At 35.6% G+C, this 17,986-nt stretch overlaps 2 protein-coding genes and 1 pseudogene across 2 annotated transcripts; 1 reads left to right on the top strand and 2 right to left on the bottom strand.

The window, feature by feature from the left end:
* Positions 1 to 898: 898 nt before the first annotated feature.
* LOC131901449 (olfactory receptor 52A1-like) lies at positions 899 to 1,828 on the top strand. The gene has a single exon (XM_059252600.1). The coding sequence runs from the start codon at positions 899 to 901 to the stop codon at positions 1,826 to 1,828; it is 930 nt and encodes a 309-aa protein (XP_059108583.1).
* A 3,709-nt stretch (positions 1,829 to 5,537) lies between these two features.
* Positions 5,538 to 6,482, bottom strand: LOC131901441 (olfactory receptor 52K1-like). The gene has a single exon (XM_059252592.1). The coding sequence runs from the start codon at positions 6,480 to 6,482 to the stop codon at positions 5,538 to 5,540; it is 945 nt and encodes a 314-aa protein (XP_059108575.1).
* A 6,844-nt stretch (positions 6,483 to 13,326) lies between these two features.
* Positions 13,327 to 14,251, bottom strand: LOC131911405 (olfactory receptor 52M1-like; annotated as a pseudogene).
* Positions 14,252 to 17,986: the final 3,735 nt, after the last annotated feature.

Here is a 17,986-nt window from a genome sequence, read left to right as displayed (position 1 = left end):
TATATTTATCTTTGATTAATCATAGAGAAAGTGGAATGAAAATTATATATAATTTTATGTTCATAAAGTGATTGGAGAAAAAAAAAGATTGGTGGGTTTTAATTTTTACCAAGGAGAGAGAATTAGCAAAGTTTGAAAAGAAGAGAAACTTTAACAATATTTGAAGTGGAAAAGCTCAATAGTGTTAGAAATTATATTAACTGCCAGCTGGTAGCAATTAAATGTACAAAATAAAATAAATTACATTGAATTCTACTACAAAATTCAGAGCCCTGCTGCTTTGCTGCATATGAAGCACATTAGTAGAGTAAGTGTGTAAAAACATATGTAAGCAGAGGGCATATAGTATTCTCGGTTTGGGACACTCCTTTCTTAGTTTATGGTTCCATTTTTGCTTCATTGACCTCTTCTCTGTGTTCTAAACTCCTACTGTCCTCTATGATCTGTGAGTACTTACATCACCATTATTATTTGATTATAAGATGGATGATCTATAATATGACTTTGTCATAGTGACTTTTAATGTTGTCTGGAATGTATGCCGAATTTGGAGATGGATATGGAAAGAGTCGTATTTGCCTTCTTTGAGACCAGCTGGGGTGACTCCAAAAATTCACAGAATCAGTGCAATTAGACCATTAATTTTCACTTTTACAATGTCTAGAAGATGAAGATAAGGTCATGTTCATAATCTAAAAATCAGCACTGGGTTTACAAAAGAATACTGAAGAACAACATTCTTATGAAACTAAGTTAATGCCCAAAGATTTAAAGACATATGGTCATACTTCCACATTTATAAGATTATAAGAGGAAATGTGAGTATACTCCTCCACATTCATCAGTTTTCTCTGAGTAGGTGTCAAGATCAGTGATGAGTAGAGCATTTATCAGCCTCATGGGATACGACAACTTGTCATATCTGAACCCAAGGACAGTGATTTTGATTGGCATCCCTGGACTGGAGCATGTGCAGTTTTGGATTGGATTTCCCTTCTTTGTTCTATGCCTTGTGGCTTTACTGGGGAACCTCTTCCTGCTAGTCATTATCCCCACAGAACGCAGTCTACACCAACCCATGTATATTTTCTTGGCAGTACTGGCAGCTACTGACCTTGGTCTCTGCTTAGCCATTGCTCCTAAGATGTTGGCCATCTTCTGGTTTCGTTCGTGCTCCATGGCTTTTGAAGCTTGCCTTACCCAGCTCTTTTTCATCCATGCCTTGCAAGGAATGGAGTCTGGCATCCTGCTGGCCATGGCCTTTGACCGATATGTTGCCATCTGTCATCCTCTGAGACACACATCCATCCTTACACCTTTATTTCTACTTCGAGTGGTTCTGATGGTTGCAGTTCGGGCAATTGTACTTGTTGGGATTTTACCTATCCTCCTTAAGCGACTGCAATGGTTCCACTCTGTTGTAATTGTCCATTCTTACTGTGAGCACATGGCTGTAGTCAAGCTGGCAGCAGAAGATGTCCATATTAATAAATCATATGGGCTCTTTGTGGCTTTTGCAATTCTAGGTTTTGACATGATATTTGTTTTCATCTCCTACATTTTGATTTTCCAAGCTGTTTTTCATCTTCCACAGAAAGAGGCACGAAGCAAAGCATTCAACACTTGTACAGCTCATATTGTTGTCTTCTTGGAGTTTTATATCCTTGCCTTTTTTTCCTTTTTCAGCCACCGTTTTGGTCATGTATCACCGTATGTCCACATCTTATTGTCTACCATCTATCTGCTTCTGCCCCCTGCCCTTAACCCCATTGTTTATGGTGTGAAGACCAAGGAGATTCGCAGATGTGTTGCACAATTTTTTTTCTGAAGTCTAATACTCAGTAAAACACCCTTAAAGTATTGTGTTAGAGGGAAAGTAGAGTCACCTGTCAAAGCTTCTAATACTATATGTGCCTATTTTTATTAATTTTTTCCAATACAGTGATCTTCTATGATGAGTCTATATTCCCAAGGTAAAAAATCAGTCTGAACATTAAATAAACACACGTGAAAAATATAAATGTATCTAATACATTCCTATGATCCCTTATCTATGTTTTCCTTCTCCATTTTGTTTCCTTTATTTCTTGAATTCTTATACCCATGTTTTCTTTCTCCCAACCGAGACACCTATTGTATTTTATGTAATACAAAGATATGTTTTTTCCCTGACAGTGGACAGTGACACAGATGTGTTCTATGATTCTACAGTGATGATAACAGTATTGACCAAATTTAATGTAATGTTAGTTAAGGTGAGAGAAGTTTCAAACAACGTATTTGGCTTCACATGAAGAAGCAACTAGTCTAGATTGTAAAAGGAATCATACAAGACTTCATGGAGGACATCATGTTAAATGTTAGATTTGAATATTGAACTTTACTTTGGATTATAAAGATTTTTAGCCATAATATTAATTCAGTTTTAAAATTAGTGTCATTAGAACTCATATTGTGCAGATATGTGTGACTCTGACTTCCATGAGAAATCAGATCATGAAAAACAGCCTCATCTTCAGCAGCCTCATCTCTGTATTCAACAATGTCCGTGTAAACAAACCATTCTGTTGCAGGGGATCATCTACTAACATCCCTACCATCTGATACGCAGTTTTATACAAATGCAAAATATGAACTACATATATTTATTTATTTTCATAAAATATGCATTATAAAAATTCAGGTGCCTTTACCCACTGAGACATTTCAACAGCCTAAAGACTAGTGTGATTTTCAATGCCCACTGTCTGTGTCATTTTGAAACTCACAATAACTTACTTTTCATTAAAAGTTAATTAGGAGTTATTGTGAAGAGTTTGAAACCTGTACTACTAAACTGAACAAGTATCATGATGAATATGCCATTATATCTCCTCCTATTCTTATCTCTATGAACTGAAAGATCTTAGAAACAAATGAAGAAAATAGAGACAGGCATTTCCCTTTGTTTCTCTGGCCTGGTTGTCAGCCCTCATCCTCCAGAGACTATGGATTGAGAGCATATGTACTTTCTTGGCTTGTACCTCATAAGTACAAAAAATATTAATTCACTAATTTCTCCATTTACTATAATGATTTTCTTTTCCTTTTGATGATTAAGTTACTGACATACTATATTTACAGAGGGAAAGAGACAAAATTTACCTGAAAATATTTTCAACCTAAAAATATACCACTGGCATAAAGATATGCTACCAAAAGCAAACCATAGCAGAAATTTTAGTGTCAGTGTATATTTTCAACTTATTCCAAGAAAAAAAAGTGTAAGGGGGCATGGATCTTCATAGCTTTCTTTTGTTGAGGTCATTTTGGAATAGTATAAGAAATAGAACTCCTGATTGTCACAGGGGGACATAGAACTATGAGGCATTTATCCAGTCACTCCACACCTCTTTGTGAATAGGTGGATAGTAACACCTTAAAATGCATTTACAGTACTCCCTGCACATTGTACTCATGGGTAAATTGTACTCCCCAAACCATAAAAGGGTCTTACAGAAGTCATAAAATGCTATTGACATGAACATGGACTCTCTTCAGGCAACTTCTAAAGCAGCCTGAGAGCATGAGTAGTTTTTAATACTGTACCTAAAATGTTTTAGGTGGGAGGAACAAACTATATAAGCAGGATAAATATTATTGTTCCAAGTTCCCTCATGTCATATAGATGATAAGGCAAAGAAAACTGATGAGTACATCATATGTTCGTGTACTGAGAAATCTACAAATTTGTGGGAAGAAAACTAAACCTTTAGATATTTAGAAAAGCAATAAAAGTGCCACCTTTCAACATATAAAGATTTTGCATTACCTTGTTCAGTAGAAATTTGCATTTAATTCCAGTGTTTACTTCTCTTATTCATTATTTTTCATATTTTACTGGAACATAAGGGATAGTATTAGTTTCCTATAGAGACAGGGTTGTAGTGAAATGCATAATCTTTAATAACTAATATTTTAGTAATTAAGATGTGTTGCTTTGAATGTGCTAAATTTATACAAATATGTGTAGCATGAATCTTAAAAGTTCTTATTAATAAAATCAAACCTGAGGCCAGAACACAATACCACCACAAATATGTGAAACCAGATATATGGCAAGGAAAATTTAAAGCAAAAAAAGCAGTTCTTTAAAGCCATGGTTTCTTTCCATTTAATTCCATGTTTATTTTTGACAGTTTCATACATTTATGTAATATAGTAGTAATTTTAACCATCTTCCCCTCCAAATCTACCTTGATTACCCTCCAAAACCCTTCTTCCCATGCAGTCCTCCAACTCTGATGTCTTCTTTTTATGTCACTCACCAAGCTTATTAGAGTTTCTCACCTGAGCATGTTTTATATGTTATTCACTGAAGCAAGGGCAACTTATTAGTGGCTACACCACTGAAGAAAATGACACCCTCGTCAAACATCCCTTTTGCAACTATGGCAGTTAACCTGTAGGGAGAAAACTAGTTTCATTTTTTCCATGTCCTTTGACCAAAGGCTGTGATGCCTTAATAAAGAGTGCCTTATCATCACATTTTGATGGGCAAGCAGACCAATAGCATATACTGATTTAGGGGTCTCAGGTGTCTTCATGACCAACAACTCATAGGGAAGTATCCACAGTTGAGACTATAATTATTGTTTAATAACCCTTGGCTTCTGGAAGGAGCACTATCCACGTGTGTAGGGTATCTCCATTCAACTCTTCCAGAAGGCAACGATTATATTTTAATTCCTCTTTATCACTGAGTAAAATCTCATTGTGTATAGGTAACACATTTTCATTATCTATTCATCTGTCAATAGACATCTAAACCAGTTCCATTTCCTAGCTCTTGTGAACATAGAGGCAGAGAACATGGATGTGTGGGTGTCTCTGTTATAGAGTATATATAATGTTTTAGTTATACACCCAAGAATATGTATCTGAGTTTTGCTGCCATACTATTTTTGCTTTCTGAGTAATTGATTTCCATAATTAAAGCCCATTTTCTTATTTGGAAATGCCTATCTCTCAAGTCATCTTATTACATACCTCATATGATCATGTTATTTACCTTATAAAGCTGTTTAAGCAGAGAAAGAAAGCTCATTACTTATTTATAAGTTCAAAGATGTGTTTATATGTCTACTTTCATTACAATTGCCTTTTATAATATATGATTGTGTGTTGGTGATAGAGAAAAAACATGACCATGAAAGGACAAAATTAAACCAGCACTGTGTTGATGACACACACTTCAATTGTACTCTTACATCTTTTGGACAGTTTTTTTCAGTTCATGTGACCCCATTTGATTAAATACAAAATAAAAATAGTAATAAAGTACTCCTCTTTTATTACATAGAAGCAAGCACTTGAGAGTTACTGGATTTTTATGCACCCATATGGAAAAAACATGCTCTAATTATAGTCTCACACTGACAGAGTTCTCTTCAATCAGGAGTAGATTTCCCCTCTCAAGAAAATCTTGAACTAACTTCTGGCTGTATATAGCACCCCACTCCATTCCACCATGTCTTCTTTTCATCAAAGGTATCAGCTCAGTCTCTGTGACAGTTGAGTACCCGAAGCACCCACTCCCGCATCTGTTTGGTTCGTGCTGCATATATTAAAGGGTTGACCATGGGAGGCACCAGGAAATACAAATTGTCTATTATAATCTGTAAATAGGGAGCCATATGGTACCCTAAAATCTGGGATAAGACGGAAAAGACAACTGGAGAATAAAACAGACCTATGACACAAAGATGAGAACCACATGTGCTAAGAGCTTTGCTCCGGGCTTGCCAAGATGGAATATGAAAGACAGCATCAAGGATTAGTGCATAGGACAGAATGATAAAAACTAGATCAACCCCTACAGATGCCGCCATAACCAGGAGGCCATAAACAATATGATTGGAGATGTCTCCACACGCAATCATCACCACAGCCATGTAGGCACAGTAAGAGTAAGCAATGACCTGGGTTTGGAATCGTTCCAGTCTCTTTGTCAGGATGGGTGCAGGGGTCAGCACTGCTACTGCCCTTGCCAGTATAGCTAGTGCCATCTTCACAAGCATGTTGCTGTCAAGGATGGTTGTATACCTCAGAGGGTACCAGATAGCCACAAATCTATCAAAAGCCATGGCCAAGAGGATTCCTGATTCCATGACATAAAAGGAAGGGATGAAAAACATCTGGGTGAGGCAGGCATCAAAGCTGATTTCTTTGGCATTCATCCAGAAGATTCCTAACATTCGGGGTACAGTGACTATAACCAGGCACAGGTCCACAACGGATAGTGTAGCCAAGAGAACGAACATTGGCTCATGAAGATTCTTCTCTATCCAAATGATATTTATGATGGTGACATTTCCTATGATTGTTATTACAAATATTAAGAAAAAGGGCACAGAGAACCAGCTGTGAGAAGATTCCAAACCTGGGATTCCAGCCAGGATGAATATCAAGGGCTGAGGAATGGAGTTATTACATGAGGGCATGGTCGTAGGAGCTCTTCAAGGTCTGATTCCTAGGGAGAACATGGATAATATAATATGAAATTTCTGTATTCACACTTAGAAATAGTGGTTAGTATAGTAGTTTATGATGGTAAATGACTCATAAATTGATGATTAAATCAACACTAGTTACTTGGATTGAGAATGAGGAAAATTCTGGACAATTTTCTCTCTAAGAGGAAGAAGCTTTCTCAAAAACTAAGTTCTCATTAAACATCTACTAATTCCATGGTTTAGACTTTCCCATTGCTCTGACTATACAATACTCAACATTTAGCATTTTATCGTATGAACCCATCTGGGTGATAGGATATAATGAGGCATGTCTTACACATTACAGGCAGAGTGTATGCATATTATCAAGCCACTCATTGAAGTGCTTGCTTCAGGCAAGGAAGCTGAATATAATTATGTATTGATCTTGTTTCAGGGATTGGACTTGGTGCTTTAGGATTTTTCTCTGGAAATCTTTAGATGTAAATAGTTCATTCTGATAAAAGATCCAGGAATTCTGGGAAATTTATATAGAAAGCAAGATGATCACTTTGGCAGAATAATGGATGTGTTAGATGACAAAACTGAGATCTTCAAAGGCCTCAGCAGATAATAATTTAGTATTTTTCAGATTATTCAGGAAAGCACAATTGGGATGTGGGTAAAGGTCAAAGGAAATTAGTGATTTTCTGTGGGAATGTTTGGTTGTGTTTGTATTGGGAGTAGTATTGGGGGTTAAATATAATAATTATTTTTACCAAAATACCACTTTATTTTAGTTATTAAATATTTTTAACTGTGTAACTATTTTTATAGAAGAACAAATGTTTCTGTCATTAAATGGAGGTACTGAATGTATATTAATATGCCAAAATGGAAATTATATATGCATAATAAATATTAATGTAAGGACATGATAGTAAGTTTTAAAAATTATACAATGTAATTACATTTCACTTTTAGGGCTTAGACTCTGTAATTTTATTAAATGTTTCCACTACATAATAATAAATATTACAGAAAAGAATAAAAGCATAAGATCATGAACCAAAGCATGCATTCCAAAGTTGCTTAACAAACAAACATGATGATATGAATATTAGGCCATAATTCCTTCTTGAGTTGACAGTTTTCTTATAATACTAGGGTTTTATAGTTATATTCATATCAAATACATCCCATGCCCTATTTAGCATGTTCCAAATTATTTGTAAGTCTAATGAGTTGGCTTTTATTGCTGTTATTGTTGTTTTCATTTGGGATTTCACTATGAAACAGGGTCTTTCTATGAAGTCCAGTTTGACTTCAAACTCACTAGGCAGTTATGTCCTATACTCATGATCCTCCTGCCTCAGTCTGATGAGGGCTGGCATTACAGGCACACCAGGGATAGTTACCACACCTGACCCTCGGGGAGTTACTGTTCAGTTTCTGGCATAAACATATCCTTGACTTTATAAAGACAAATAAAACACACACACACATGTTTAGGCTTAGGTTATATAATACAGCAATAGAGGGGTTTTTATATAGTTAAATCACTATAAATATGTAAGAGCACAATGTGTTGTTGGCCTAGGTGCTAAAATTCTACTGTAGCAATTTTTACATACTATGTTGACTGACTCAGACATGAATATTTCATATTATGACTTGCATTTTGTCAAAGGCACACTGAAGCTCAACAATAGATATGTCTCCTGAGAGGTAACCTGGCATAGCAAAAAATATGAAAGCCTTTGGAATCTCAGACCTAAAACTTACTCTATGTGACTTGATCTTATCTTTCTTTTTCTTTTTGATATTATACTATGATTACATTGTTTATCCCTTCCATTCCCTTCCTAACCATCCCATATAGTCCTCCTTGCTCTATTTAAAATTAGATACTAAATTAAACTTCCTCATGTCAAAAATTAGATAAGCCATATAAGTTGAAATTGATAGGTTTAAATCCAACATTTAATCCCTATATGGATAATACATGCATGTTCCTAGCATAATACCTGAAAAAGTTTTTTTTTGTTCTAAAATGCAAAATCTATTTGAAGTAAGATATGAAAGTACTGTAAATTTGTTAGTTACAAAAGACTGAGATGAAGATAAGGAAAAGTTTTGAATTGATACCCTAAGCCGAAATAATTGAAAATCTTGGTACTTTTGTACTCTAATGTTTCTAGGTTATTTATATATTTAAGGAGAAAACACTTGGTATCACTATAACCAGATATCTGGGCAAATAACAGGGACTAAAACATTAAAATCCAATTAATCCATTAGAAGAGAGGATCCTATCATAAATAGCTGTTTCACAACAAATGAGATACCCCACAGACCCAGAAACTCAATACACATTGGAGTTTCCAGGGGAAACTGTATAATCATCTATCAGAAATGTTATGGATGACGTCCCCCACATGGCAGTATCTTTAAGATAGTATTTGGATTTAAAGCAAAAATAACAAAATTTTAATCTGTGCTATCATAATACATTGACAATAGTCATATGAATATTAATAGAAGTAAAGACACACTTGATTCAAGAGTAAACACTTGGAAGGTTTCTTTTGTTTTTGTTTTTCAAACAAGTGTCTCTGGTCATTCAAAAAATTGCAGATTTCTACAATTGGTTCAGGTATTTTGTGTTATTTTGTTGAAATAACTAAGAATATATTCTTCCTATACAACTCTCTGAATCCCAGGACATTTTCACCCTTTTCTCCCCCTTCTTTGTCTCTTTTCCTAGAGTCCTACCTGCAAACAGTTACAGATCTGGTCACAGTGAGTGTGGAGGTCCAAGGAGGAGCTGTTTCACTCAAGAACATGATGGAGTGTTTGAGCTTGTGGCCCATTTAAGTTGGTTTGGTTTTCCTCCCTGGGTCCCAAGTGACCTTATCTTTTATCCAATGTGCTGCTCTTAGCTTGAATGTGGTAGGGAACAAATCTTGAGGTGAATCACTAAGGACAGACAGTGACGTGAGCTCCACAGTATTTGCTGTGGATTAGAAACTCCAGAGAGACAAACAAGAGCAGGTGAATCAGAATTGGTATCTAAGAAAGCTGAAGCTATATGGTGTGGGTGGGGAGTCAAATTTAAAACAGTGTGTACAAGGTTGTAATTACATCTACATTGATCTGTTTTCTAGTTATTTTTACTTCTAATAACCTTTAGGCTTCCATAAATAAATCCAAAATGGATATTAGAGCTCTTAATTTCTTAATTGGTATTGAAGCCCACACCTATACCTAGAAAAAGTATAGACCAGGTAAAGTTAACTTTTTAGGAGCACGTATAATATAGAAGAGAAAGGGAAGAAATGATGGAAATTTGAGCGGCAAAGGAGTGCTAGATGATAAATATCATAGAACTCAAGGCTCAGGAGGAATTGGTTTAGAAAGCCTCTTTGCAAATTGTAGAAATAACTAAAAGAGAAAGAAATTGTTGAGAACTATTTTGTTCAGAAATTACTAGTTGAGTATAGATATCTTGAGGAGAATGATATGGGCCCTGACTACTTACTCATTCTTTATTCAACAAAATTACTACTTTTATTTTAAATTACTTCTCTTTTTTGAGATTATAATATAAATACATTCTGTTTTCCCTTCTTTTTCTCCCTCCAAAGCTCCCATATACCTCTCTTTGTGTTCTTTCAAATTCATGACCTCTTATTTATTAATTATTGTTATATACATATATGCATGTTTAGCATACATATATGCAACCTTCTTGGTCTGTATAATGTTACTAGTACATTTGTTTTCAAAGGCAGACATATGGTACTGGATAACTAATTGGTGTGCTCTTTCTAGAAAATACTATTTCTCCAACTCTCAATATTCCTTAGTTGCTTGGTAGGGTTAAGACCTAGGATTTCTCTTCTGTATGTGTATTGCTGATATCATTGTTCAGCTCATGTTTAGGCAGTTATGTTATATGGGTATAGCTTATGACATTCCTAGGAGACACAATCTCACAACAAATTACATTATTAATATTTGTCCTTATATCCACAGAGAACTGTACTTCTTACTCCCATGAAGGAAATTTCTCTTTGAACAAGATAGAGACCATTGCAGAAAACAATAATGAATCAAAATGCAAAATTGTGAAGCCAAGCCTCAATGGATTCACCTGCAATACAACTACCATATCTAAGGCTCAGGGACCATTGCAGAAAAGGGAGGAGGGAGATTGTAAGAGCTAGAGTTTACTGTGAGATTATGTCTATTTATTCATATATTCTCATTTCCCAATCAAAGGCAGCCTTCAAATAATAAAATAATATCTATGAATAAGTATGAGCATTCCTACACAAACACACACACACACACACGCTCACAATGTTTTTTCACACTCACAATGTTTTTAATCAATTGTTGACTCTGGATTCTTAGGTACAGAATAACGTTGACAAGGGTGAATGACAGTCATGTAACCTCAGAGTTTAGAATAATTTTTATCAATCTATGCAACACAGGATAAAGTATATTCATTATACTCAATGAATAAAATTCTTTCTTTGGTCATTATGGACAATTATTGTATTTATGGACAGTGAAAATTCTCCTATGAGGTCTACTTCATTCATTCTTCCATTTTTGTCATTGAAACCAATTTACATCATTGAAACCACAAAAATCTTATATATATATATATATGTATATACATATATATGTATATATGTGTGTGTGTGTTGTGTAATGTAATGCTCTCCTCTGTGAAGTATTTAACGATGTTGAGTAGATTAACATATCTATCATAGAAGAGTAACTTAAAGCATATTAAACTCATGGTTTATAATACCTGATTAGTATACATAGTCTTTTTTTATATCAAGTCCCTTAATCTATCCTTGATAGCCATGACTGTTCACCCTTTATGTCTCTCCATCACACTATGCTACCCTTAGTAACTATATTTCTTTTCTTTTCTCTAATATTCTTTTAAAAATTATATTTCTTCTATTTTTGAGATTTTAACATGATTACATCATTCTCCCCTGCTTTCTCCCCTCCAAAACCTCCCATAAATCCTTGCTCTCTTTCAAATTCCTGACCTCTTTTCTCATTAATTGTTATTACATGCACATATGCTTATGTATATACATATAAATCTCTAATCATAACCTGCTCTGTCAGTATGTAACATTACTCTTATGTATGTTTCCATGGCTAACCATTTGGTACTGGACAATCAATTAGTGTGCTCTTCTTCCGTTGGTAAGACTGTTTCTTCCACTCTTGGCATTCATTAGTTGTCTCTAGTTCTTTTTGTAGGATTGTTTTACTCGTTTATTGTTTACTTAGGTTCCACAAATATAATACATGTATTTTCTTTGTTGATTAGATTTATTTCATTTATTACACTGTACTCTATATTCCTCCATATTGCAAAAATATGCAGGTTCTTCTTTGTTTTAAGGCCCAACAATGTCTTTTAAAAAGGCAAAGTTGAGTGTATTTCTCATTTACACATTACCAACCTTGCCCTATTAGCTCAGCTACTAGCTCACCATGTAGCTGAGCACAGTTTGCAGGCCTTCTCACTCTTGCCTGCTACTATACTAGTCTTAGTTAAGATTCTCTTACTTTGTTCAGTAGCAACAAAGAATGTTCCTCCATTTCTTCCAAAGCTTCACATCTTATCCTATCTGAAGACCATATCAATTCATGCATTCTATTTTCTCTCTTTGTGACATTAATAGCCCTATTTCCATGACCTCTCTGTCTTTCCTTGGCTGTTGGCACACACACACACACACACACACACACACACACACACACACACACACACACACACATTTAGACATGCATCCATACGTATCTGTGCTCTCACCCACCAGTGTACATGCCTATACACAAAAGTCCCCTCACACATACACATATCTTATTCAAAAGAAAGAAAATATAATATTTTTATAAAATACAAGTTACTATAGAGACCACATCAAATTCACAAATATTTATTGAGTTCCTCTTGTGCAAATCATTCTTGTGATACTTTCTGAGAGCCAGCCTTGGTCTGCCTAAGGGTCTTAGCAACAGCAGCTGAAACATGATCTGGAGATGACCTGGACCAATGAGAGACAGCCATGTCACACCAGCTGATGCATATTCATTAGACCTCCCCCCAAGGTGGGGTGGAGGGTATATAAGGCTTGCCTCTTCCTGAATAAACTGAGCTTGTTGTTTTGACATTCTCCCCAAGGAGTCTGTGTGGATTGACTCTGCACCTACTTGTTCCCCACCCCCAAAGGGAACAACAGCAAGGACACTGCTACAAGTGATCATTAATTTTTCAGTAGCAGATTTTCCTTAGGGAACATTTCAGAATGGTGGTGTGTTTCTTTCCTTTTGAATCACTTCTTCTTCTTCTTCTTTTGTTTTTTTGAGAGATGGTTTCTCTCTGTAGTTTTGGTGCCTGTCCAGGATCAAGCTCTTAGACCAGGCTGGCCTCAAACTCATAAAGATCCACCTCACTCTGCCTCCTAACTGCTGGGATTAAAGGAGTGTGCCACTGCCGCCTGGCTTTGAATCACTTCTTATTCTAAGGTAAGCTGTTATCCCCAGGTAAAGCATAGGTTAGAAGGACTGACAAAGAAAAGACAGCATTTTCTTTTATCATCAAGTTCTAAAGAAGGTTACTATAAACAAATTACCCAACAATATCACAAGTAATTTCATCAGATTTTGGGGCCTTTCTATATGTAGTAATTCCTTCACAATAAAAACTAATGTTTGAATTCTCGAAAAAAGTCCTTAATGGGAAAATGACTAATTATTTGCATTCTTTCTTTAGTTTCTATTACTGTATTTTCAAACAATTACATCATGATGAGCTACCTTTTACTCTTAAAGTACTAAGAACATAGTCTCTAATTTTTTGGGTCCTAACACCATAAACAATGGGGTTAAGAAATGGTGGAATCAATAGGTACATATTGGCTTTTAGGATATGTATTTGAGGGACCACATGGTGGCCAAAATGGTGGGTCAGAAAGGTAAACCCAGCTGTCAAATAGAAAACAACAATGAGACAGACATGAGAGCCACAGGTGCCTAAGGCTTTAAGACTTGCTTCTCGAGATGGGAGGCAAAAGACCGCATGGAGGATCAGAATATAGGAGAGGGCAATGTAGAAGCCATCACAGGAGCCAATACCAAAAGCAACAGTGAGACTGCAACCCTTGGTGGCTCCTGTGTCCACATGCCAACTTCACCACAGCCATGAACTCACAGTAGGTGTGTGCAATGATTCTAGTTCTGCTTGAGCAGGCTGGGGTGTTGGGAGAAGAAGCCTACTCCCTCAGCACCACAGCTACTCACATTTTGGCGATAGTGAGAATTGTGGCATGGCGCAGTGGGTTACAGATGGCCACATAGCAGTCAATAGCCATGGCCAAGAAAAAGCAAGATTCCATGGCAGTGAAACTGTGGATGAAGAATATTTGGGCAAGGCAGGCATCCAAGGCAATGTCATGAGCTCCCATCCAGAAGAGACAGAGCATGCGTGGCAGTGTAGATGTGAAGAGGACCAGGTGAGTGACTGACAGCATGCAGAGGAAGAAGAACATGGGTTCGTGGAGGCTGCATTCTGCTCTCACCACAGCCAGAATTGTCATGTTCCCCATCACAGCCACTATGTACATGGAGCAGAAGGGAATCCCAATCCAGACATGGAGGTGCTCCAGACCTGGGATGCCCATCAGCCAGAAGGTGCTTGGAGAGAGTTAGGACTTATTAGCTGGCCCCATGGTGCCACTACCCAGGGCTTGTTGATGAAGTCTTCCTTGTACAGTGTGCATGCTTTGCTAAGGTGGTTCCAAACAACTCAGAAAACAAGTGAGAAGTAAAAACTGAAAAAATAAAAGATATATTAGATGATTCCTGTATGTGTTATGTGTGTGCTAAATGACTTAGATATACTACTATAAAAGTGTGTGTTCTGATTTAGCTCAGTGGTAGAGCGCTTGCCGAGCAAGCGCAAGGCCCTGGGTTCGGTCCTCAGCTCCAGAAAAAAAATGAAATGTGTGTTCTGAATTAAAGTCTCATTTTAAATCAAGAATTTCATAAGTTCACTTAAAGAAAGCTTTATTAACATTTATATACAATAAAATATTGTGTATCTCTACTCCTTCCTGAATTTGGAGTTTCTTTTAATTATAAATTATCTTTTCATACATCAGATAAAATGAAGAACATTTTAACACTATTTTCTTCTTAATGTCTCTAGAAAGATAATTTTCTAACTCATCTGAATACTCTCAAGAAAAGCTTTGTATTTCTTAGACAGACCTTAGTTGTGTCTTTGGTTTTCCTGTTATTATCCCAGAACCTGTCCTCAGGAGACTTGAGACAGCAGGGGTCCTTCTCTAGGGATCTCTGCAGATATCCTGGTCCTCCACATGGCAGTGAAGTGGGCTCTCCAAGATTTGATCTTTACTCACATGGAATTTCCTCACAAATATATTCACTCGTTTTAAGCTTAACTTGAATTTTCCTTTTCATCTCCTTTGTACCTTTCCTAGTGTGCCCAGTTATCGCAAGTTATATGGTTTATGTACGTATTAATTACAGCAGAGATTAATACTCCAGGTATTTCTTTTGATATTTGCATTTTGAATTGGAAACTATATTTTCATTCATATCATTTTGTAGCTATAGTTTTCCTGCCTGGCCCATGGTCAAGGCAAATCTCTCTCACCTGCCAGTCCCACAGCCGCTCAGACCCAACCAAGTAAACACAGAGACATACATTGCTTACAAACTGTATGGCCGTGGCAGGCTTCTTGCTAATTGTTCTTATATCTTAAACTAATCCATTTCTATAAAGCTATACCTTGCCACATGACTCGTGGCTTACCGGCACCTTCACATGCTGTTTGTCATCGTGGCAGCTGGCAGTGTCTCTCTGACTCAGCCTTCCACTTCCCAGCTTTGTTCTCCTCCTTGTCCCACCTATATTTCCTCCTGCCTGACTACTGACCAATCAGTGTTTTATTTACTAACCAATCAGAGCAACACATTTGCCATACAGAACATCCCACAGTATCATTTCACGTAAGATAATGAAGGAGACTTACTTTATTGCTCCTTACTGAGGAGAGCCATTAATTCTTAGCTAGAAAAACCATGAAAGCTTTCCAGTTTTGACTGCAATCTGTCAGATAACACAACAACACAACAGATGCAACAGCAGAGACATGGGCATTCTAACTCACCTCTTCCTGAGTACAAAGCTTTTGCTGTTTTATTTGTGGCAAACTCACTATGTTATGTTTTGAATATAAAATATACAGTCAACTATAAACCACCAATACTTTGAATTTTTTTAAAAGTCAGATTCTTCTACATAACTTCAGTGTGAAAAATGATTAACCCTAAGTTTACTAAACATTGTCTGCTAATTTTGTAAGTTTATGTTCTATATTAAAAATATAATTTCAATGAGAATTCTGAAATAAGTTCATGTCAATTGAAGGGTTCTAGGTGCATCTCAGTAACATACTCTACAACTTATTAGTAATAAATATGTGAAATTTAATATTAATAGAATTTCCAATATTGAGCCCTGCATTTCCCATCATAATTTGACAATCTGATCAAGTGTTTCCTAAAATGGTGTGTGCATTCCATGACATACTTTTGTAGATGTAGACATCATCAGCCTACTTAGATGTTTTAATAACTATACAGTTTTATTTGGGAATTTCTGAGTTTGACATGGGCTTCATAAAAATATTTACTTAATTATTTAAATTGCTGTGATTTTGCCCATAAAAAATCACAAAGCCTTAAAAATTATGAGTATTTATTAGCAATGTTATTGCTTCTGGCTTTATCTTTAATGATTTCATTCTTGTTGTAGATTTTTCTCATATTTTTTTATTATGTGTAGTTATAGCTTTAGTAAGTTCTAAGTCACTTGATTTGTCTCATGTTTCAGCTTCCTGTTTTGGAGAATATAGAAAATAAAGATAATGGGAAGATTAAGATCCTTAAACAAGCCAGGCATAGTGGCAAATTCCTTTTGTCCCAGCACCTGGGGTGGGAGATCAGAAGCAGTTGGATCTCTGTAACTTCAAGGCCACAAGGTCTACACAGTGAGTTACAGGACAGACAGAACTATATAGTGAGACCCTTTCTTGAATATATAAACATATATATAATTATTTATATATATAAAATGTATATAATCACTAAAATATTCAAGGTACAAACATAGCCTTACACAAAGCAATCTATCATTAGTCAAGCAAGCATTACTATTTTGTTCACTATTTCACAGCAAATGTGGTTTCAGTATAGTATCTAATTAAAAACATAGCATATAATTACACTATCAAATTAAATAACAAAACTCATCCTTATGACTTATGTGTCCACTTTTCTATGTTCTAAATGGAGTGATGTAAACTTTATATTATTCATCAACCACATGATGCTTCATTGAAGAATGGTAGCTTTTTTTCACATAATCTTTTTCATCTTCCTTGCAGCATTTAGACTTAATGGAATTTCATCTGTGGTCCTTTGATTCTTTGCTGTATTACTGCACATAAACCTTATTTATTTTCTATGGTCTCATTGGAACTTTACAGTTTTGATATTTTTGAAAGGCTTAAAAATTATGGTACATTTTGTTCATTGAAATGGAATTTATTGGGTCAACTGACTTCTTTATAAGCTTAAATTTCTCAGTTTGGAAGTTAGTATTGTAATGATCCAGTCCAAAGATTAACACCAGACTCTTTATTTTATCAACAGTTTTCCAAGTAATTAAGCCATTTTTTAATGGGAAAATGGTCTTTAAGAAAACCTATTTCAGGTCCTGTACATGAAATCTACAATTAAAAAACAGCCCCAAAACACAACGACTGGGTTTTCTTTCTTTCATTTATTTTAAAATTTTTGACTTTTTTATTTAATTAAGATATAATTGCATTGACTTACCCATTTTATTCTCTTATTTCAACTTCTCTTATTTCCCTCCTTCGAGTTCCTCTGTCTACCTGCTTACTCTCTTTCAAAACCATAAGGTCTTGTTCATCTTAAATAAGACACATTTCTACTTTACTCCTAAATATTCTTCATCCCACAAGCTGTACTGTAATTTCTCAAACTCTAATGCTAAATAGAACAAAAGTAGGAATCCCTTAAGACAGCTATGATATGTCCTTGGCAGTTACAATACTACTGCAATTCTAATTCAGAATGTCAATACACTTTAGTCGTTTGAAAGATATACTATATATCATTTATGAAAGTATGCACTTTGTGTGTGTCTATGATCATTATTATTCTTAAGTTAATTATGGATATTCTTAGAATGGAATATTACCTTTCTGAAGATCTCATAATTTTACAAATTCACATATTAGTGTGTAGCCTTATTTCTTCTTTCCCGTCCAGTATGTCTGTTTTCATTCTTTCAGTTTAAAAGACGCTTGTTCTCCAGAGATCTCCCTTTGATGTGCAGATACATACAT

Source organism: Peromyscus eremicus, chromosome 1 (genome assembly GCF_949786415.1).
Source record: "Peromyscus eremicus chromosome 1, PerEre_H2_v1, whole genome shotgun sequence".
NCBI classification, from domain to species: domain Eukaryota; kingdom Metazoa; phylum Chordata; class Mammalia; order Rodentia; family Cricetidae; genus Peromyscus; species Peromyscus eremicus.
The sequence above is the reverse complement of the archived record's forward strand: the minus strand, read 5'-3'. Positions and strand labels throughout refer to the sequence as shown.